Source organism: Coturnix japonica, chromosome 2 (genome assembly GCF_054131305.1).
Source record: "Coturnix japonica strain WE chromosome 2, WE-NBRP24, whole genome shotgun sequence".
In the NCBI taxonomy this organism is placed as follows: domain Eukaryota; kingdom Metazoa; phylum Chordata; class Aves; order Galliformes; family Phasianidae; genus Coturnix; species Coturnix japonica.
In genome coordinates this window covers 78,666,377-78,690,584 of record NC_140664.1, presented here as the reverse complement: position 1 = coordinate 78,690,584, position 24,208 = coordinate 78,666,377, and the positions used below count along the sequence as shown (strand labels likewise).

Sequence of the window (24,208 nt, the reverse complement as noted above, 5' to 3'; positions counted from 1 at the left end):
ACACACAGATTAATCCTTTCCACTCCCGTGGGCTTTTGACCTTTCGTATGAGGCTGCACTATTTATGTAAATATACCTGGAGACACTTTCTATAAGCTTTTAGTTTTCTACAATCTATTACCTTAGTGTTTATTAAAGGAACAAATGTATAGTATTATTAAGCATTCAGGTGAACAGAACAAAGAAACAACAGTGCAAACATGAAACTGTTCTGGATTTTGACATATAAAAACTCTTCAGAATCACTGTACTGTTTCAATTCTGTGATTACTTTCATTGCTTTGAAAATTAAACTTAAAAAAAAAAAAAAGAAAAAAGAAAAAAAGAAAGAAAGAAAAAAGGCCTTATAATAAATGCTATGTGCATCTTAACTGTGTTACTGAGCTAAATCGATCTGGCAAACTCCTATTGCGATTTGTGATTTTTAAGCCCTTAAAATAAATGCTTTTCGGTATTGATTTTTTTTAATTAAAAATACATCCAAGAATAAATTGAAACCAGTGCTACAACCTGGGAAGATTTACTTGCTGGTATGCCCCAGCTACACAGCCTCTTGCAGTGTGTCCCCTCTTGCAGGGGGGATCCTCAGCATCAGATGGATCTGGTAATCAAGGAGGAACATTTGCGGGCAATAATATTTTTGGCACCCAAGAGATTTACACCTAGAAGCTTAGCTGTATTACAGAGGGATCCATGCTGGAACCATCACCTCTTCTACAGCGTGAATGGGCAGTTTGTTATGGTCAGATGGCAAGTGTGCACTCTCTCCCTTATATTTCTTGTTCACTGTACCGGCTTCTTTTTTGGGGGGAGGGGGGCAGGGGGATTAAGGATTTAATGAGAAACCAATTTGAACAACAATTTCTCACAAACAGAGTGAATTTGCCTTTTTGCAAATTGATTTTTGTAACAAGTTATTTATATGATGCTACTTAATAAATTGTTTTTTTTTCTAACTTGTTTTTTTTTTTTTTTTTTCCTTTCCCCCCCCCTAATTCTCTCAATTCTGCAGCCGCTTTAGAGCACAGAGGAAAACTGGCTCAGTCTTTCAAACATCATTTGTAAGTGTCTGGCTTGCAACATGCTGTAAGAGCAGTAGGATCACTGCCCATGGTTAGTGAGGCATCCCAAAAGAGCAATATAATTTCAGAAAACATCATTCAGAGATGCTTACTATCAGGAGGATATTAATCCATGAACACAAGCCAAATTTTAACTAGCCCAGGCATCCCTGGAAGCCAGAGGAAGCTTTACGTGAATAAAGTATGTAGAATACCTTTCTTGTAGGATATAAAGATCATAAAATGTAAATGGCACTGTTATTTTTCTTTCACTTTATGAGGTCCGAAAAAAAACAAACAAACAAACAAACAACAAAGCATAGTCTTTGTTCATTTAAGGAGAGGACAAATGTCATTTGCATTGTCTTTCTACGTAAGTAGAAAAACCTCCAGATAGAATTATTCATTTAATATTTCCTAAAGGAAATATCTGCCTACATCTCTAGAAATCTGATCATGTTTAAAATTCTTCCTAAACACAAGGACAAAGAAAAGAAGGGGAGAAGTCACAGCAAAGCAGTTCTTCACCAAAAGTATTAAAACTAGCCAAAAAAGAACAACCAGTTAAACATTGAGAGCTACCTGTAGCTTGCGAATGAACTGAGGAGATTCTGTAACCAATTAAAGTAATCAGCTTAAACATCCGCCTGTAATCTTTGGTGGACTTCAGGAAGAAAATTTACATATAATTAGCCCAAAGCATCTTTTTTGAACATTCAACGATAGTTCATAAAGCTATAAATACACAGGTTGACATGGTAACTAAAAGCATTCGCTTATTTTTATTTCATTATCTGAACACCAAACCATGGAGAAAAAGCCCTGCAGGTGGAGGACACCTCTCCTTCCCTTACACCTTTTGGTAAGGTCACACAGAAACCAGCATGGAGGGGTTCTAGATGCCCTGTTTCTTGATTCTGTTACATTTTGTTTTGAGAGCAGCCCTACAGGATTTAAAAAAAAACAAAAACAAAAAAAAAAACAACAATAAGCTTGAATTCTTTTAAACTAAAGATTAGCAGCAGCAGAAGGAATCCTGGTTCATAGAATCATAGATTAATTAAGGTTGAAAAAGACCAATAAGAACATCAAGACCAACCTTCAACCCATCATCACTGTTCCCACAAAACCACATCGCTCAGTGCCACATCTACACATTTCTTAACACCTCCAGGGATGGTGACTCCACCATCTCCCTGGGCAGCATGTTCCAGTGCCTATCCACTCTTTTGGAGATTTTTTTTCCCTAATATCCAACCTGAACCTCCACTGGTGCAGTTAAAGGCCATTACATCTAGTTCTATCACTGTTACGTGGGAGAAGATGCTGACACCCCTCACCTCACCACCACCTCCTTTCAGGCCGCTGTAGAAAATGATAAAGTCTCACATGAGCCCCCTTCACTCTAAACAATCCTAATTCACTCAGCCACTTTCCTGCAAACCCTTCACAGCTTTGTTGCCCTTCTCTGGACATAGTCCAGGGTCTCAGTGTCTTTCTTGTATCGAGGGACCCAAAAGTGAACACAGTACTTTGAGCCGCAGTGTCACCAGAAACAAGTACAGAGAGAATATAACCCCCCTGCTCCTGCTGGCTATGCTATGTCTGATACAATGCAGGATGCCACTGGCTTTCTTAGCCACCTGGGCACAATGCTGGTTCACATTCAGATGGCTGTCAACTCACACATCCAAATCCTTTTCTTTTGTGCAGTTTTCCAGCCATTTCATCCCAAGCCCATCGCATTTCATGGGGTTGTTGTGACCAGAGCGCAAAACTCAATATTTGGTCTTGTTAAGGCTTATAAAATTGGCCTTGGCCCATTGATCCAGCCTATTCAAGTCCCTCTGAAAATCCATCCTTTCCCCACATAGTTCAGCACTTTCTCCCAACTCGGTGTCATCTGCAAACTTACTGAGGGTTCATTCAATCAGATCATCAGTGAAGACATCAAACGGCCAGCTCTATTATTGATCCCTGGGGAACACCACTCACAACCAGTCGTTAGCTGAGCTTAACTCCATTCACCACCACTCTCCAGGCCTGTCCATCCAGCCTGTTTTTACCCAGTAAAGAGTACACCTGCACAAGCTGTACGTAGTACAGGCTTTGCAGTCCTCAGTGTGTACAGCGGCTCTGAGTGCCAGGAACAAAACAGAAGGGCCTCCTACCTCTCTTTACTGGGAAAGAGAATTTAACAGGTTTCTTATTTGAATCCTCCAAGAGCACATCAAGGAGAACGAAAAGTCAGCTATAGGCTAGTATTTCAGCTAGAAAACATATCTGATTCTCAGACAGTCACCTCCCAGTTTTATCAGTAAATATCTTCCCCCAACAACAAGCAATGCATAGATCACTAACACTCCAAAAGTTCATTAATACTATTGAAGTTAGCACAAAGACAAATTAACTAGATGAGACATTAATGCCTACAGTGTCTTTAAAAAACAAAGTTTTACCAGTAATTGCTGGATTTCAAGGATGTCTCAAACAAGGAAACCAAAGAAAAGAGTGATAAGTTTCACTAAGGGTTTAATCTTCACATCAAAACTGCAGGAATGATTATTTACAAGAGCAACCAAGTGAGTTCAATGTTTGTCCTTCCAATTTTAATATGAGATGATGTTACTTTTGACACTATATGATGAGGTATTGACCTTTTAAAAATTTAAAAAAAAAAAAAAAAAAAAAAAAAGAAAGAAAAAGGAAAAAACAGGCTGAAAATTATATCTTTAAACAAAGCTTTTGAAATGTTCCCTCTTAGTAGCAGTACTTCATTCCAGATTTTAGCACAGCTGGCTGCCAACAAACACCAACCCTCTACACTGTCTTTTTTCCAAACTGAGTACACATCCACTAACAGGTTCTCTGCCACTGCCCATCCTTATGTTTGACCCTGAAACTACCCTGTCCCTACTGTCAGAAAAGATGATTCTTATTTCCTTATTCCCTACAACTTAGAAAGCAAACTTCAGCATCATCAGAAGTCCTCAGTCAGTCACTGTCTACTTCAGAACTGCCCAAGTACTTGGTATATATTTTCAGTTGTTTCAGACCATGGAGTGCACAATCCCATGTATGCTTTCACAGGCTATAGAGATAGGTACAGCCTAATAGGTCATTATGATGCTTTTTACTTAATTTAAGCAAAAGAGAAGAGACTTACTAGAACCAGAACATAATCAGGAAGACTGTATGGAAGGAGGTACACTGACTGTGACTGTGACTTGAGCCTTCAACAAACATAAAACCCAGGATTTTTGGGGTGGTTCCTCAAATACAAAAAGGCAAGAATCACCATATGCAGCTTACTTTATACCCCTTGCTGGAACTTTGCCTTTCTTTACTCAGAACTTATCTGGCTGGCTGCTCATGCATGCACCTTAATTAATAAACAAATGAATAAAACCCCTTCTGATTGCTTTTACATGTTTTTCTAAACATCTGCTTCTACCTACAATGTTAAACAAAGCTGTTCTCTTCTGTAACTCAGCTGGGGAACTTATTTCTTTCTCTCTCTCAGGACACAACTGGGTTTTTCACGTCAATTATCTTAATTGGAAGCAAGCTTAACCCATTTCCCAATTACAGCTCCAGCTTATTAGAACAAACAAACTCTCAAACCTCCTTTAATAAAATATAATACGACCAAAAACACCCCAAAGAACAAACATAAGCTTTGATAACAAGACACTGAAAAATTGAGTGAATGAAAGAGCTCTGGCAAGGGAAAGAGTGAGGCACTTAGGAGGCTGGTGGAGTAGTAGGAGACGGTGGGGTCTAATTGTCCAGCTTAATCTCTGGTGCTGCATTCATTCCTGCAGGTCTACATACTGGTGGCTCACAAAAGGTGTGCTCTTCACTCTGTCACTCACTGCATTTAATTTTCTCCCTCACATACCAAACAAAGCACTGAGCCAGATGCATTTTTGTTTTGTCACTACTGGGCATTTTGGTGGCCCTGTTTCTTTACAGTTTAATTATGGAGCCAGGTTCTTCCTCCCTCCTTCTCTTCACTCCCAGCCTTTGTCACTCATGTTAAGATGGACATGAACCTAACACCTGTTATCAAAGACAAAGAACTAAAAGGAATCCAGTGGCAACCCACCCATTAACTGCTCCACACGATGGCTGGGTTGGCCATGCCTCTTCATGTGGCCTTCTGTCTGCTGCTTACTTATTTTTATTGCAGTGTTAATGCATCAAAGCTACAGTTTCTAGTACTAGACAAAGCTTTCAGTACAGATTTGTGAACGTAAGGTGTCTTTACTTTTCTACTTGGCCTCCCGTGGCCATCGCCAGCTTTTTCAGAGGCACCCACCCTTTATACACACACACTGGATGCAGATCTAAGAAGCTGTGCACAGAAATTGTTCTACCACCTACATGCATAGAGCACAGGGTAAATGGGCAAAATATTTAGCCCACAATGTTATAACATTCCACCCACCTGCAGCATTTGCCAGGCACAGAACCAATAACAACTGTTTACCCTAGAAAGCTCAAATGTTCGGAGGTAGCAGCTATGGTGTTGTTCTGATTCTGTTGTTTTCTGGTATTGTCAACATTTCTCTAAACAACATTTACAGTTGTTTTTGAGTAACAGAAGAAAGTCAAAACTAAACTTTGAGATTCACCGTTCTAATATCTTGGTATTTAATCAACCTGTAATATAATATTGATTGCAGATGCCCTGGAGAAAAAGAGATTGGTACTTTTCTTTAGAGCAAATACTTCATATAGCTCTTTATTGCAGTAAGAGCCTTTCAAACGTTTTGATACCAAATATCCATCTGGCCCATGGGCTCGATCGCTTGCACAGTCAGAATTTTATCATTGATTCTAGCAGGAGTGAAATGGGACGCCTGGAAGACAATACATGTTAACTGTGAGATGGCCAGGAGGAACTGCAGCAGAGGGACTCACATTATAGATTTTGCTCCTGAGGGCTATGAAATGAAGGCACTGTGTGTGAAGAAAGATTTCCGGCAGAAGGACTATAATATACAAACTGTTGTAAGAAGATTTTGCTTTGTTACTCACTAACAGTTACCTTGCAATACCAAAAAAAAAAACAAAAGCCCACTCACTGTATGTCAGCTGTTGCCCTGCTCTGCCAGCAGGTCACATCCCTGGTGTAGATGGTCATGATTTTGTGCAGGCTCTGGCTGCTCCTCCTGCATACTCAACAGCTACAGTAACTGGACCAAAGCTGAACTGTAGATTGATTTCATTTGTCTCCTGTTTTGGCATCTCTTTTCTTCTATCCACTGCGTAGCCTACATACATTGATAAATGTGCACTATATATTAATCACAAACATATAAAGCTGTTTAGTGAATGATGGCACAGTCTCATCATCCTTTCTACCTCTCCTTTTGAAACACTGCTGGATGTTTAGCTGCATCTCACTGCACCTCTGTCAGTGTTATCAGACTGCTTATACCTCCCTCTGCCCTTGGGGCATACACCAGGTACCAGGTGCTGAGGACAGGACCAAAGGTCCAGAAAGGAGCTTTTGGCAGCTCTTTTATTTTCCTGGGAAAAACAGCTGCCAGATAGCACTCCTCCCAGGCCCCCAGCCCCACAGCTCCAACCATGGAAAAAGAAGAATAGAGCTTGTGCTCACCTCACCTGAAGACAAAAAGGCGTGGACAGAGGCAGGAAACATTAAGGAGTGCTGAGGGTAGGCTGAAGAAATGCTGTCCATGGCAGAAATGTAAGTTGGACCATCAGTGGACATGTTTACTTTTCTCCCATAACCCTGCACCATTAATATTGCAAATCTGGGCAACGTTGGCGCCTTTCTTTCTTCAGCTCCAGAACAAGGATTCAAATAGCGTTGTTTGAGAAAATAGTTTTAGTTTTGCACTTGTGAAGACCAGAACAATCTTTTTGAAGAATGTTATCTGTAGCCCCCATCATCTCTTTGAGTCATTTGTGACTCATACCACACTGAAAACTATAATGAAGTTGTGCAGGGCAAGTAACTGGAACCAGGTGAATCAGAGTAAATGCTGATGTGCTGCAGGTATGAGAGCTCACTCTCACAACGAATTTACCACCTGTGGTGTTGTGCATTGTCAGTCACAGTCCTCAAAGCCTTGCTGCCTTTCTGCATTAGATTTCTCATCTATTTACTGTAACAGCTTCACATCATTTACAATGAAGTCAGTATAAGCATACTCATGTAAAGAAGCTTTGGAGAGTAAACTCATCAACATATGCGCATACTCTAGGACAGGGTTCATTAACACAATTAATGTCCTGTCCACAAACTTGCTGCATTTGGAGGGAGTGCAGCAGTGCTCACTTCTTTGAAATTGGCTCTGTGCAAATGTACCGGAATCCCCCTCTGCTGTAAGTGACAAAATGAGGGCCTGCTTAATTTCCTATTGCATTCTATATTAATGCAATGCTCTCCTGCTGTTGCCAGTGGTTCTGCACCTGTATGGGCATGGCTGTCTAAACAGATGTTCTTTGCCATGTCCTGATTTTATGAAGTTAACTTTGTTTGCTGCATTGTAATTACATTTAATTTGCCACAAGCTGCACAATTTAGTAGAATAAATAACACTTTAGTATGTATTGGTAGTAAAAGGTCTTGGAGATAGTTTGTTTAGAAGAAAAAAAGGAAAGAAATAAAGTCCCAAGCCTTCCATTACCTCATGTGGACAGACGGCTACATCTGTACAGAGCACAGAATAAGGCAAGGAATATTTTACCACGCTATCAAAGGGGGAAAAGTAATAAGGTTGCCAAACATTTAGTGTTACTGATACATTTAAAGATCCAGCATACAAGCTGTTCTGTACCTGAACAGTCTAAAGATCAGACACGTGAGATGTTTATATAAGCAGGTTCTTTCTGTGCTACAGGTTAACCTAATGCAATAATTTATTTTTTTCAAAGGGCTATTCTTGTTTTGAAAAAAAGGTTCTGCTTCCTGTGTTTTCTACTATTTACTTCTATGTATGTGCTAGAACAAATGAGTCTGCCAGGCATAAAGACAGCTTATGATTCAGACTTGTTGAAAATTGTATGGAGAACTAGTATGTATTTATATTTTGTGTTCCCTTATCTCTGACTGAATTGAAAGACTTGATGCTTGGATTTCAAATATTTATTTTTAAAACCATTTTAGTTACCCTAGAAGAAGAATTTAACCAGGGAAACGCTATCATTCTTTTTAACATGAGTGGCACAAATAGTATCTCTATAACATGGTGCCTATTGTACTCAATGGCTGAGCTACAAAAAGCACAATGCTCCTTCAAATTCCCCCATGCAAAAGAAAGGTGATTTTCTTTATTCAGGTTCCTTGAAGTAAGAAAGAAAGGGAGAGGAGATAGATGATGCTCTTTGTGGTACTGCTTAGAAGCAAAGGTTGATCATGAAGTACAGCACCATTTTTAAACGTTTCGAAATGTAAAATAGAGATGCATTCAGACCTGCCTCATAAATGGACCATTCTAGTTGAAACTCTGAGAAATGAATTCCTGGCTCTGCTTCTTTTCACTGAGAAAGAAAACATAGTGGCCTTCTGGGGCAAGATCTTTAAAGATTTTCGATGAGATTTATATGGCTGAAAGAGCTCTCAGAGACAAATCGATATAACTAAGTACAGCGCTCTCCTACAATCACGCTGATCCGGAAAACTGTCTGCATCATCACAGGGCTGTCATTTTCTCACTTGCTTTGTGCAAGATTGCCTAGGGTTTCTCACAACATTGAAACCAAACACGCTGGATGACAGCAGCAGCAGGGGCTCAGGAGTTGCATCACCTTCTGTCTGATGGCTGCCACACACATTTATTTCCCTGATCAACATGAGCTTCCTCTTCCCTGGCCCTGCATTGCCATACAGGCACATTTTCAGAGTGTGGCTGTCCCTCTATCAAATGATCTTTTTAAGTGGTTAACAAATATGAGGACAAAGACTGCGCTAGTGTATTCTTACCCTCCTTATAGCACCATCCAATTTCTTTATTTGGGGATTCTGCCCGGAGATGTTCTGGATGCCCTGTCCCTGGAGGTGTTCAAGGCCAGGCTGGATGGGACACTGGGCAGCCTGGTCTCATACTAGATATGGAGGCTGGTGGCCCTGCATGTGGCAGGGAGGTTGGAGCTTGATGACCCTTGAGGTCCCTTCAAACCCAAGCCATTCTATGATTCTATGATATTTTTTCAGACTACTTGTATTGCCTTGCATCCACTGGCCGGGTGCTTCAGGTTATCAGTTATTCACTCCTTCCTCATCAGGTGAGCTGATTATACAGTGTCTGTTCTGCTTGGCCCTTTTTGCATTCAAAACACCTTGTATGATTCCTTAGCATTGCCTTAATCCTGTTTTGTGGCCAAGGAGCTGTGCAGAGCAGGGCCCCGCCACTCACAGTGCTGCATGGAGAAAAGGGGCAGTTCCCACCAAGCAAGCATATCTCAACTAGGTAGCAGAGAGCTAAAGGAATTCAGGTATAAACTCTTAAAAATCGAGAATTTAAGGCTTAGAAACTGAGCCAGACAAGTCACTTAAATTTTGGTAGAACTTCTACATGCAGGTCAATGTGCCTACATGCAGCTGGCAACTTTGCCTGGCTCTTGGTAGGAAAACAGAAAGGGAAAATGCAAACTGAATGTCACTCTTGTATTTTTAAGCGCAGAGCACAGGTTCTTTCCCATGCTTGTTTAAGTGCACACACCCAACACAGCCATGGACCACAGGTTCTGCAGACTATGCAAGTTCAAGATGTTTGCAAGTAGATACATGCCAGTGAGGAATCAAAACGGGAGGAATACAAAGTCCTACTTGAAAAAAGAAGGCTACAGATTTTATCTTTTTCACCACTGCAGCAGCTGCCATAGCAAAACAAGACGTTTTCTTCTGATGAACACTAAAAGCACAACACAGCATGTCGAAGTGGTGATATCAGGTTGTACTTTGTGGAAACACCCTTCAAACCATTTTAAGGTATGTTCTGCTACTTGCTATTAGCCTGAAATGAACAGGATAGAAGTTCACATATAAAATTAGCTAAGATTCTAAGCTGTACTATAGTGATAAAAGAGATGGGGAGGATACAAATTAGGGAAACAACAGAAGAAAGAAAGAAAAGGAACTGAAGGGAGCAGCACAGTGGAAAAGTGAAACCTCAGGAGGAAAATGAACATAGCCTGTAAATACCTTCAAGGTAACAATGTAAATGAAGGCAGGAAATCACACCAAGTCTCAGAAGAGAACAGAAAAAGAAGTAATGGCCATAAGCAAAGGAAGGAAGAATTTAGGCTGAGTATGAGCAAAAATCAAAGAGTAACAGGGCTTGTGAAATAAATTCAGAAGTTGCTGAGATGCAATTACTGGCCACATTTAGGAACACTAGACAAAGAAGAATATGAGGGAGATCTGTAAAATTTAAGTTTTGAGAGGAAAAAAGAGGAATGTCTTCCTCCTTGGCACTTCATCTATGACTTTTCTCCACAATGGTCTGATCACCTACAGACTGGCATGGAGTTCAGATTCTGTTACTTGCAACATACGTACCTATTGTTTCATTACAACTGCTTGTTCATAATCTTTTTTCTTTTGTGACAGCTGACATCAGTGCTATTCTCTCTCTCTTTTTTTTTAATCTTACTTGACTTCTCATCAGTTATACTTCAGTCGCTGCAGATCATCGGTTCATCTCATCATTTTGTTCTCTCTTCCATCCAGCTTTTGCAATCAGTACAGAGATGACTCTTTTGCAGCAAGCACTAATTTGAGTCTGTGTTCCTTCAGTTGCATTTGCCCCAAACTCTTTGAACTGTCATGTTGCAAAAGAGCCTGTAGCTGTTCAGATGTAAGTGGCCACTGTTAAAAGCTGTGCAAATGGCTGACCCTTGTTCAACATGGGGCTGGCTTTCAATAGCTCCTTTCTTTCAAGAGATATCAGTGTTTCACTAAGTACATTATAATTTAGTACATGGAATAGGTGGTATTTCATCAGCACTATCTCCCTGATATTTTGATGAACTGTAAATTCACACTTTTAAAGTCTCTGTTACTCACATGCCAAGGTTTCATTTCAAGGTTCTATTTTCAGCACAATATAGACACTTATTAAAGTCAAGGGAAGGATCCTAATGACTCAGATGAGTTAAAAATGAGGCCTTACACTCCTATTCAAGTTTAAGTAACCCAGAACATAAATTCGCCATTTGGATCCCTTCACAGGCAGTTAGTACAATAGCTTCCACTTCAGCTATCATAGTAATGCAATACAGTGCTCTGCCCTCAGTCCCCATCACAGCTCTCAATACACAAGCACTCAGAAGCCAAAAACAGACTTACATTCCTAATATTGTACCATCAATCAAGAAGTGCTCTTTTCTGTTTTTGCAGAAATTGACAATTGACACTCAGTTAGAAAGGACTTGGGGGCCCACATAACCACAAGGACCCACGTCAAAAGGACTTTTATAATGTTTCAGTTGACCTTCAGCTTTCCTGGAAAAACCACCAGAACTTCAGTTTCTCAGCATGGTAGAAACCATCAAATTGGGGAAGCTGGATGGAGCCATAGCATGGCTGTGGATGCCAGGGCAGGTTGATGCAGCAGTAAAAATCACGTGCCAGCCCAGGGACATCAGTGGGAGACAGAAGGGGTTGAAAAGGAAGACAAAGTTCATGGTGTTTTAACAGTTATCTCCTCATTTTGTCATTCTAAACTTGCCCTTCCTGAGTTAATTAATGGCCACTGCTAGAGAAACAACACAGGCTACAGCTTTTACCCCTCTTCCATGTTTTCCATAGCACTGATGAACCCCTGGGACATAACCTCTGTGAATGCACTCTCATTAACTTTCTACTAATTAGTCTCATATCATTTATGAGGTATACTATCTAGGGATTTTATATAGTTTAACACATTAAAAAATAAAGTTTCTTGACATTTGAATACACTCTCACTTAGGAGAAACTGTCACTCCTCCTCACATCTGCACTTAATGGGATGGTGGAGGGGGTCATATGGGGATAAAGATGCATCTTCCCCACAGCAAAGACTATGCAGTGTTAAGGTGGCTATGCCAGGCTAACCCAATTTGAGCATTTGTGTCTTAATTAGAGCTATATGCCACACATTTAAAGTCCAGATTCAGCTTCTTTAACAATGAGCACTGGACTAATCACAAAGATAAAGGAGCTGTCACCCTTTGGTTCTCAGAAAAGAGAAGCACATCTAGCAGGCGACTCATCCTGTCTAAGCCATGTACCAGTCTCTGGAGAGGCTGCCTTCTCCCTATATTCATATAGCAGTAGGTCTCAGTCCCTACTACTTGGTAGAATGCATTTCTAGACTTAGAGTTTCATACTGCAGATGAACTTAACAGGAATTCTTTGGTTTGGGGCACGTTTTCTATAGATGCAACTTGTCATAGTTCCGTGTCATTTCAGCCATAAAAACCCATTATGCCAGCCTATGCATTTCTCCACTGTCCTGTGTTCACATGCATTTAAGCCAAAGACAAAAGTGATTCAACTTTCATACTAGATAAGCAGAAGCCAGATTTGAATGTTTCCTCCACAGAAATACGTTGGCTATGGCACTTAAACACAGAAGTTACTGCAAAGCCAGCAACATTCACACTTTGCTGGTATTTACCTTCAGCAAAGTAACAGCTCTCAGTCATTCCTTCACTTTCCTCTCCTCCTTGGAGATGAGGGAGGAATCACTGAGGGTTCAACTTCTGAAAAAGCCACAAGTCAAGAGGAGCTTTTTTCTCTGTCTTCACAGAGCATCTGATGGGTGTTCTCCTCCAGAGTTGCCTTCTTTACATATGCCTCCTTGTACAGAAAAATTGCTGAACAAAAGAAGCTGAGTTCAGGTGAACATCTCGAGCTGTAAAACAAGTTTTAAGACAGAACGATGTGATCTATTCCGAAAGTCCCTGATGATTTATTTAGTGGGCATATTTTTACATTGTTTCCTTTAATATCAGAGAAAAGGTGCCTTTGGAGACACACAGCTTTTATCTCACCTGCTTTAAAATCACACCACATAACTCGAAAGAAAGGCTACACCATGTCAGAATTTAAAAGATTCACCTTATGGCTGTCACCTAAAGTAGATGAAATACATACCACAGAGTTTTAAATGACTGCTTATACTGCCGATCATAGTCAATACCACGGAGTCAGGTTCTTGACTGAATGATACAAGTTCTCACTGTTTTTCAGAAAGTGATGAAACTGAATCATTTTATATGAGAAAAGGATCTGGCCCTTAAATTTCAACTTCATCTGAATCCAAAGTAATTTCATCCACTTGAATAATTTATCATAACCTATTTTTCATTAATGTGACTATGCTCTCATTCCTCTCATGCTTAGTACTTAGTGTAGCTCTACTGCAGAAAACAGCTATGTGAAATTAGAACTTTCTTACTCAGCAAATCCCTTTCCTGCATGAAGTCAGGAAGAGCTCTGTTTAACTTACCATAAAAAGTACTAAAGTCTATCTCTTTATTTATTTATTTTAGAGTCAATAGAACTGAGGGGAAGCAAACAGGATTTGGAGCTTGTCTATTTACAGAACTATTCACTCAACTACAGGGCCACCTGCACAGCCTCTGTGTCTCCAGATTATAGCTGTAAGACAATGGCGAGGTGCAAGTACAAGTAAAACTTGCAAAGCTCTTGCCAGGGATGGCATGCAAGTTGAAACAACTTGTGTCCCAAGATCCGGATGATGTGCTCAACTCAACATAAATATCGGCATGCTTAAAATTACCTGCAGGTGTAAGCATTGCAGAATCAGGGCCACCACAAGTCAGAGTCATAGAGTCATTTGAGCTGAAAGGGATCCATAAAGACCATCTTCATTCATAGAACCATTTGATTTGTGAGCGACCCTTAGAGACCATCTAGTCCAACTGCCCTGCAGTGAACAGGGACACCTGCAGCTACATCACGTTGCTCAGAGCCCTGTCCAGCCTGACATGAATGTCTCCTGGGACTGGGCACCCACCACCTCTCTGGGCAACCCATTCCAGTGAACAACCTAGGGACAAAAATACAAATCCATCTATCTGTAGGTATCTTTCAAACCATCTCCTGTACTAACCCTCTATTTAGTAAAGATAAATTTTCTAACCAGACTGAGTGTTCCAAAATCAAGTCAGATTTGGGGATGGCTTCTTACACTGCAACAGTGAAACCAACTGCTCTTTCAGAGACAGATTAAGTAACATCAGCATAAAGTCTTCTCTCTTGTGGATGAAAATATAATTTGAGGCAACGTATCTTCCCATAGATCCAAAATTCTAATATTTTTTACTTCTCAAGAGAAATTATTTCTAAAACTTACATTAGAAATTTCACATTAATTTCATCTTTTATCACATTAATCACATCTTTTCAAGACTGTCATTAAAGACAGGCAATACAAAGGTAGTTTGTATATGAAATAGTTCAGTTTCCCTTTGCCATAAAATGTCTTTCATCCCCAGAACATTCTTCAAATCTAGAGTCTCTAACATCTGACTAAATTTAAAGTCACTTAGGCTGACAAAAGGTAAAGGGCAAACGAGTAATAACGGCAACTGGGTCATCAGAAGTCTCTCTCTTTGGGTTTGATGCAGTGAAAAATATCCACAGTCTTCTGAATAACTGAAGTCCCAAAAGGCCACAAATCCTAGCTTTGCAACAGGCCAACCTATTCCACACAAAGGTCAGTATCGTTAAATGGAATAAACAGACCAATCCTATAGCCAAAAATGACAGATCTGCCTAGAAGGTGAAGAAGTCATGCAGCTGTCTCTCTGGGCCTCCTTCACTCCTACACTTGCACAGTCCCAGACCTCTTTACACATGCACATACTCATCTGCTTCACTCCATACACACACATAGATACACACATTTGTATGGTGCATGCACACGGGTCAACATGTGGGAAACCACCCCTGGAGTATGGCCCAAGCATTGCCTGCTGAAGAAGGGGAGAGGTCTTGCAAGACTGGAGAACAGGATGAGGCATGGTACAGTAGCCATCCTCTGATCAGTGATGAGAACAGCCCCTACCAGTGCAGGCTGGATTCGGCCACAGCTGTGACTCTGTCACTGCCTTCACCATATCTATGTCTAACCACATGCCACCTAGTATTCATACCCAGGGCCTGAGCTGTGACGTGTAGTCATCATGGAAAAGAGGAAGCGTGCCACTGCCAAAAACATGGAGACCATACAACTGTGTGATGATTAATACATAAAAAATTCCTCATGTTTTTGGAAATTTAAGGAACCATTGTAAGTTCCTCTGCTTTTCTGCAAAGTCATATGTTTTTCATAGCCCTGCTTATATCTCAGTCTGTGTACCTTGTAACAGTGTGCCCCCTCCTTGCTTAACATAGTAAACCAGATGTAAAAAGGCATAAGGTCAGGATGCTGGAAGACAGCTTTTGGAGCTCCCCTCAGCTGGCCTGAGACCCCCAGCACACACAAATATTCTCCAGACCCCACAGCATGATGGACAAGCCAACCAGACAGGTCATACAACATCTTCTACCCTAATTTATCTTCCCCATAATATGTATAACATTGAAATACTGACTAATCATAGACTAATACATTGCTATGAATACCTGTAATTATAGATCAGACGTTCAACAGCTTGCACAGGATACATTTAATACATTGTTTTTGCACACCTGATCTGCGTCAGTGAAGTGTGCCATAGTCACTGTCTTCTTGCTGGACAAAACAAACAAGGGAACAAAATGGGACACTACCAGGTAATCTATCAGTAAATAATAGAGATGTAACATAATATACTAAATTACATGGAGATAAATGATCTCTTCCATATTCCTCCTACCTTCTGGACCTCTGCTGCTGCCTCCTCACCATCTCTCAGAACATGCTTTTTCAGTCTATGACTTGCATGTTCCCCCCTACCTTCTTGCTGGTGAACATGAGCTTGTTGCATGGCTACTGGCTATCCTGGGAGCTAGCATGCAGCGTGCCAGGGTCACAGGGACACTAAAAAAACATGGAATCAAGGAAACAAGGAAATTGCTTTGGCACTCTTCAATCAAGTATTATGCAGAAATGAGAGCACAGCTGTTTGCACAATGATTTTCCCTTGTGACCAGGCTGGAAATATATTGCACATGCTTAGAGCCACTCTAACCTCAAACAGGTTGTGTTCTACTCGCATGCTCCCATGGCCTGTCACCAAGGCTGATGGGTGAGCCCTAGAGCGACAAACCTGAACATCAAAGGCAGGGAAATGCAGACACACTGGCTGCAGAGGGAGACTAAACACAGCACCCACTGTTTGGATTTTCTTTTCCATTGGTCTCTTTTCTAACTTTTTCTAATTCCTGCCATGAGCTTTCAATTTGAACGAGGTGACAGAAAACCACATCCTAGTCTGCTGTGTGAGAAATTTAAAATGTTGGCATTAATGTAGAAATAAAATAACTCCCACCTCTAAAGTTAAATGCCATAAATAAAGAGCTACATGGTATGGAAAGAGGATGAACCTCAGCTGGGGCTTGGAAGACTCACGTTTTGTTCTCATTTCTACCCTTGACCTACTCTGTGACTTTGTGCAAGTCATTGCTTTCTTTCTATTTCTTTCTGGGTCAGGGACTGCCTGTCATTTTGTGCTCATACAGCAGCTGGCATGAAAAGCCCTAGCAATGATCTCTGGATACCACTACAATACAAACAATGTTTTAATACCTGTTAAACAAGGAGCACAGAGAAAACATTTTTGTTCCTTGGTAAAAAGCTTTCACATTGTAATGAGTGAAAACTTCATACATGCTATTCACAAAGCGCAGGATGTATTTTTCTTAATCCCCAAAACATATTCAAATATGTCCCTAGTTAAGCTCCTGAAATCTATTAGAAAATTGCTAGAATATTTCCTACCTCTATCACTTAAGATATTGAACTTTTATTGCCTCTTTCCTACTTCTCATAAAAAGTATTGATTGTTATATCTTACCCTTTAGATTTATACCCTAGTTTTGCATAAAACTGAATTCCTCCTGCATTTCTTTTTAAATTATCATTATCCCAAGCAGAGGGCAAAACTGTATTTATATTACATTAAAACCTGGTATTTTTGGCATATATATCAAAGTGGTTAATATATTTTTCTGTCCAAGCTGATCTGCTTCTCAGCACTCAATGCTGATATATATATGTATTTTCTACTGTTGTAGGTAACAGTTCTGCCTTTTCTTACCTTTTCATTTTTTCTTGCATGTACAAATGTCCATTTACAAGCTATCAGCTGAAATAAATGCCTAACAATCTAATTGCAAAAAGTATATCACTGTGTGCATAAAGATCTCACACTCTCTAAAGTCTCTCATAAAAGTACACTGGAAAGATTCAGTATTTTATTTGCATAGGTGCACAGAGAAGCTTTCGTTCCTGCTGTCAGTACTTTATTTCTAATATAAATGCTGAAGTGTTGCTTCCAAGGTCAAGGTCATTACAAGGAATTGTTAATGTACCTCCTAGACAAAAGGCAGCTTTGAAATAGAGGAGAGTAAAATACAGACTGAGTTAAACAAACATGTAAAACAAAGAAAACAAAAAGGAATGGGAAGCCTTGAAAACAAGTTGTAGGGCAAAATCATGAGTTTTCTAAAAGACTGGGGGCTTATAAAGTTGGCACTTTTTGGCTTCCCATCATTTTTGATTTCTGGTCAAGCTCTTACACAAAAAAAAAAAAAAATGAATAAAACCAACAAAAAACTACACAGTAGTACACAGATTGTTTTAGCTTTTTAGTGTATGTAGATTTATGTTGGTTGTAAAATCTGGCACATTCTGACAAGCAAAAAACATATTTAAAACACATGGCTGGGGTTTTTGAAGGAGACAATAGTATTGAACGTTAAAAATCTTAGACATGAAAAATGAAAGCATTTTTTTACTAGTTTTTTCCCTTTGAAAAGATGTGGTGCAAAGCTAAAAGATTCTCATGTATCTGGTAATGTTAATCAATTAAAGAAGATCAGAAGAGCGGTAATTTTGGATGACTTGTCTACAATGGCTGTTAAAAATTCTTATGGAATTTTAGTATTTTCTTCAAGAGTAACCCTCTAATTTATAATGGGATACTGAATAATACTTGCATTTTGAAGCACTGCTGGATTAGGAAATAGTTGTTTTTTGTTTGCCAGTTCAAGTATCCCTCTGGAAACAGAGCCACAACATTTGAATTGTAATTCTTTTTGGCAGCAAAAACATTTCTTGGCTGGTCAGCATGTCAGGACTGTTCTGACACAGTAAATGGCTGAAGTAATGACAGGAGGAAGTCCACGGGGAAGTAAATTTTGTTAGAAATGTTGGTTCAGCTGGCTTCAGAGGGGTCCCATGGGTTCCTATGACCACCATGCCCATCTTTATTTAAAGAAAGAAGCTACCTCCAATGACAAGCACTCACCCATCACTGTCGCATCAATTCTGGACCACCGACACAGGAGCTGCTTCTGTCACTGGTAAAAGCTCCCAGTTTGTCAGGCCAAGTCTGTCTTTTGTTAATGGATTACATTTGAAACATCTGCCAGAAGGGGAAAAAACTATTTACTTATTTCCTAAAAGAGTACAAGCAACACGCTGTTTGGGCCCTGGCTTCTCATAGCAGAGTCCTCAACTTTAGAGACTTTCTTGGTCATTGTTTCCCCAAGACTCATCCCTTGGGAAAGGCAGGAGGGTGACATCACCAAGTGTGCATAGTAATATTCTCTTTTTCTCCCTCAGATAGGCTTTCAGGCACATGAAGAGTAATGTAGGCTTTCAAAGAAAGAAGATGCTTAACCCCTGGATGAAGCATCATTGCTCAACTGCAGATCCCTTGATGCCTGGACCCAAAAGTCAATTATGTCCTCATTTTCATTTCTCAGCAATCATATAAATAGTTCTTTATTCTCTCAACACAGGTACTGTGAAGAGCAACAAAAACACATTTTGGGAGCATTCAGAAAGGACTGTAATGGAAGTCGTGGGTATATCAATTATACCTCTATTCATGAAAGATTTTAGAATCCTTTTAGGAAATGCAAAGATGATTTAGACAAAGGGCAATGTACCTATTTAGAGAGGGTTTGAGTGTATTTATTTGGTACTCTGTTATCAATTGCAAGCAGGTGAAGAAAACTGCCTCTGAGATGAACTTTCTCTCTGAAGGGTGGGAGATAGAACAGCTAGAGAGTATAACCTCCTTTATTTTAGGAACCCAGAAAAAAACTGAAATTTAAGGGCACCTGAGATACCAGGCATGAGAATGAAACATCCAGGTGAGCTGGAGAAGATAGCAACTCTCTCTTCTTCCTTGTTTTCAAGCAGCTCCTTTTGTTTTTAAACAGGGGAGATCTTTCCAGGCTCAGGCCAGGCTGCAGCTATAAGATCAGCCTCTCTGCACTTCTGTCAGGACAACTCGGCAGATCTTCCAGCATGCTGATACCTGCCAATGCACACCAGGCAGCAATGCTTCTTTCCCTTAGCTCATTACTTTACAGATCAAGAATGTCCCTACAAGCAGAAAATGCAGACAAAAGAGACTAAGGTCTTCTTTCCTGCAAGCTTCAGAGAGTTCCTCTGGCTGAGTAACTCATTGCAACAGCAACGTGGTAGGCTACCACAAAAAGAAAATAAAGTAAGGAAAATAAGACAAGTGCAAATTCACCTACCCTTGCCTTCACTTACAGAGAACTGCTTTAAAAGAGGAATCCAGCTAACAACTAACAAGTTGTTGTGATGGATGGCCCTACCTAGAGTCTTACTGCTAGGCAGCTGTACCGCGTTCATGAGAAATTTGCTGCGAAACACACCATCTGTAATTCAAACTGGGAATACATCAGGATACAAAGAAAGAAAGCTGTGAAATATTTTTTAAAAGCCTTACTAAATTAAAATCTCCATCTTCCCTGCAACATGAAATGACCAGCATACCTCTAGATTGGTAGTCCATTTTAACAAGTGTTCATATATCAAGAAGATCTTATACCTTCAAAATATAAGAAAGTTACTTTTTTTTTTTCTTTTAAGCAAAACCCATTTGAGATTAGTGGTAGATGGTCTAATGGGCAGCTCTGCAGAACATTTAAAAGGTACTGAGATGTGAGAATGATACATGGGGATCTGATTATTGTTCTACTTACCATGCTGTTATGGCCTTCTTTCTTTTTTAGCATAGTAAGAAAATACAAGTTCATTATGCACCCATCAGTTTGTTATGTAGCTGCTTTCCAGGATATTCATCATATACCAACAAGGAATCAAATGAACAGACAACAGAATCCAGAATGCCTGCCCCCAACAGCATGCTAAGCTAGGTTTTCCAGGGAAGAATAACTACCAGAAATCACTGATGAAACTCATCACATCTTTTTCTGAGTCTATTCAACAGTAAGATTTCAGTCATTCACTATAGCTTAGACAACGCTTCAATGAGACAAAACAGGGCCACCTTCTGATTTAGTATTTCCCATCTATGCAAAACTGTTTCAAATGCTGGATGCCAAACAGAAAACCTATAGGGGGTAGGGTGAGAAAAATGCAGGGTAGGACATATGAGGCTCAGAAATTTTTATCACAATACCATCTTTTTTATCACAACACTATCTCCACCAAAGATAAAATACTATGTAGATGATCAACTCCCTAAGCTCTAACAGGCTTTATAAACTTCCACTAAACAAACTTTTCGCAAGTGAATCACTTCATTTAAATACACAGCCTGTATAATCGAACCGTCTTTGAAGTAGGAAGACAGATGATCAGGACTCGCCTTTTGATCTTTCCAAATTGTTTTAGCAAGTAACAACCATGCCTGAAGTCTCTTCTGGAAAATTTTATTAGCAGCAATGTTTACAACAGTCTTAGAAACGAAGGCCCTTTTAGTTACTGAAACTGAAATATCACAAAGTGAACTTTGGCTCTACAAAGAATGGCAAATTTTAGGCAATTTCAACTAATATTCCTAATCAAATTATCTGTTTTGTTTGCATTATTATTCAATCATCTGTATGTTATGTGTATTAAAAAGTAATAATAAAACCATTATTTCACAGGATCTGCTGGATCCACACAAACCTCAGGCTTGTTCTTTAGACATCTATTTGTACCCAAAATAAGTCAAGGGATTTTGCACTGGCACCTCTAGGTCAGAGCAGATCAGGCTTTGGAGCAAACAAAAAGGAACTCCCCTCTATCAGGAAGCCAGAGACACACCTCCAAAAAGGAAGGGAAGTGGTCCAGTCATATACAACAGTTCTGTTGATCCACCTGAGCTCAGTAATCATTTTTCCAAAATTTAAGTTAAAATTCACCTCAGTGCTGTTACGTGGACTGTGCTCACTGTAATTATCCTGTGCACCTCCTCATATTACCAAACATGCTCACAGCCTCACAGCCACTTTTTAGTCAGAAAGATTACTGCAGATTTGATGTAGACAAAGGAAACAGTCTTCTTACAGCTGAAAAAAAAAAAATAAATAAAATAAAAATGAAACATATAGGAAAAATGTAAGGGATGATGTACAGGAAGAACACAAGTGATGTTTAAGTACAAACTGACACCTCCACTGGAGATAGGAGGCATGGTGAAATTAGCAAAACAACCACACAAAATTGAAGGTGCGCCTTCTATTTGTCAAATACTTGAACCTGGCCTCTGTTAAGAGAAAGTAACAATGCACACAATTATCCATAACCTTCTACCAACGCACCACTTCAACTTATTGCTAGAAGCGGAGGGGCAATTCTACAAAAGAAATTGAAATACAAGACTTGGGGGCAGAGCAGTTGTTGCTTCTTGCTTTCTAAGTCTGCAGCTGTCTAGAGACATTTCAGCTTTTTTATTTACAGATTGAAGCAATAAGGAGCTGCAATCACTTCTAAAAAGTCAAAGAACAGCAGCATCCAGCAGAGAGCAGCTCCTTGCCTTTATCTTGCTGTTGTTATTATCCCTTCCTTTATGTTTTAATGGTTTATTATCACTCTCTAATTTACTGAATGTTTTTTTTCTCTGGTCCTCTGAAATGGATTTAAAGCACCAATCCATTAAGAAAATACAATCATACGAGCTGTAAGAAGTGAAGTAGTGCTGTGGGGTCAAGTTTTAAAAACACTTAAGCACACCTCATGTTGCATACATACAAAAAAATAGCGCTCATAAAAAAGCCCACTGATTAACTCAGAAGCAAAACTTTGGGAAGACATTTGGAGTAGTCTGATCTTTTCAGCTACACTCTGTCTACTTTGTCCCCTGCAGTAAAGTGTTTTCAGCGATCCCTATCACACACCTATCGAAAGGTGCTTCAGACAAATGAAGAAGTGAATGAAAACTAGTGCTAGAAAACACCACTCAGAGTAGCACAGTGATTTGGCAAAAGGGTGGTTTTTTTTCCAGAACCCCTGCATGAATCCTCTGGGCCACATCCATGCATCCACACTCAAGAATCCGCCAGGTTGCCTTACCTCCTTTTTTTTTTTCCCTTGAAATGAAGATGCAGAGGTGGCCTGACTACACAACAGGCACTCAGTGACTCTTTTAGCTCACAATTCGGCAGAACAGAAATGAATGGCACGAAGCGGGCAAATTAAAAACAGAAACACATACATTCACAGTGAAGGCAATGGTTGGAAGAGCATCAGTAGACACAGTGGCTGTTCCATTATTTGGGACCATGCAAACTCTTCCTTAAAAAAATATCTTACACAAGCCTCAGACTTCAAAACTGAGAACCCGGATGACACAGAGGCAGGTCAGCAGACCTGGCTGTTCTGGCCTTTGTACTGCACATCACCTACGAACTACATTTCTGGAACAAATTCTGCCTTACTCTTAGAAACAAATGAAACTAACCTTGAAAATGTAATTTTTGTACAAAAACAAACAAGCAAACTTGGTATTCTTTTGCTTCAAGATTACCTTGTTTTCTTCTCCCCCCCAACCTCAAACTTTTACAATATTAACTTAAAAGAACACCTTCCACACATCTATGCCACTGCACAGGTATGGAATGGAAAGTTTAAAATGTTTAAAACAAAAGTGAACATCTCTTTGGCTTAGATTACTGTACCAGTCTATATAACAGGACCAGAAGTTTATGGTTGTGGTTTAGAAGAGTCTAAAACTACATTTAACTTTAAAAGTGGAGGTGGGTACGTACTTAATTTCTCTGCTGATGCTGTACGTCATCACATTTCCTTCCACCACAATTAAGTTCACACAATAATTGACACAAGACTGCAACACAGGAGACTTGCTAAATAGCTTCTTCTCCTAAAGACCTTTGAAATCAATGCTTTATTATTTCATACAGGATCTCAAAAAAGAATAAAAATAATCCCACAACTTTTCATAAAAATTAAAATTTAAAACCAAATGTTACCAGAAGAAATAAAACAAAACCCATCTGATACTTAAAACCAAACTAAAGAAACACTATATACACACTTCAAAGTAGAGATTATGATTTTCTATTTGATATCAACAGGCACTCCTCATTCATCATCTGCAAAAAACTAGGTTAGGTCTCCATAGGCCACAGTCAGAGTTATTAGGTAAGTAAATATGCCACTGCTTCCGTGCCCTCCTTTTATTTCCTTGCTTCTTCAGTCTCATCTGTCTCTCTCTCTTGATGCTCTCTTTCCCACCTCATTTCTTTCAACTCTTGTCTGTATTTCCGTTCAATGAACCTCTTCTGATGGGCCATCTGGGGAAAGTTATCTGACACAAGAAAAAATATTTTACATTAATAAACAAACTGATAACACAGGGAAAGTTTCTTTTTTTTTAAGCTTTCATGAGATCAGGGTGGGAAGAATAATATTTTTACCATTTTTACTCATCTCTAATAATCCATAGAAACAAGGGCTGTCGTAAGACTGGTTTCTTTATGGTTTCTCTTGCAACAAAACACTGAGAGATCTAATACTCTCAGAAAAACAAAATATAAAACTCTTGTCTAGCAACATAGCTAGGTGTTACTTAGATTTTACATTCAGTTCCCTTAGCAACAGGTGGTCAATTCTGAAATATGAATGTGATCCTACTGTCAAGGCTGCAAGGTTTTTTTGCCTTGTTCTTACCCCAAAAAGTGTGAGCCACTGTTTCTAAGCATTGCACAAGCGTTCCTC

General features: G+C 39.7%; 1 protein-coding gene across 3 annotated transcripts in view; it reads right to left on the bottom strand.

Moving 5' to 3' along the window:
• Window positions 1–23,339: 23,339 nt before the first annotated feature.
• Window positions 23,340–24,208, bottom strand: part of DROSHA (drosha ribonuclease III) — a 64,270-nt gene continuing 63,401 nt past the window's right edge. For all 3 annotated transcript variants that reach the window (XM_085537806.1, XM_085537805.1, XM_015854467.3), the window contains exon 32: window positions 23,340–23,798. In XM_085537806.1, coding sequence (XP_085393932.1) covers window positions 23,668–23,798 — 131 coding nt within the window. In that variant the 3' untranslated portion in view covers window positions 23,340–23,667. The remainder of the gene's footprint in view (window positions 23,799–24,208) is intronic.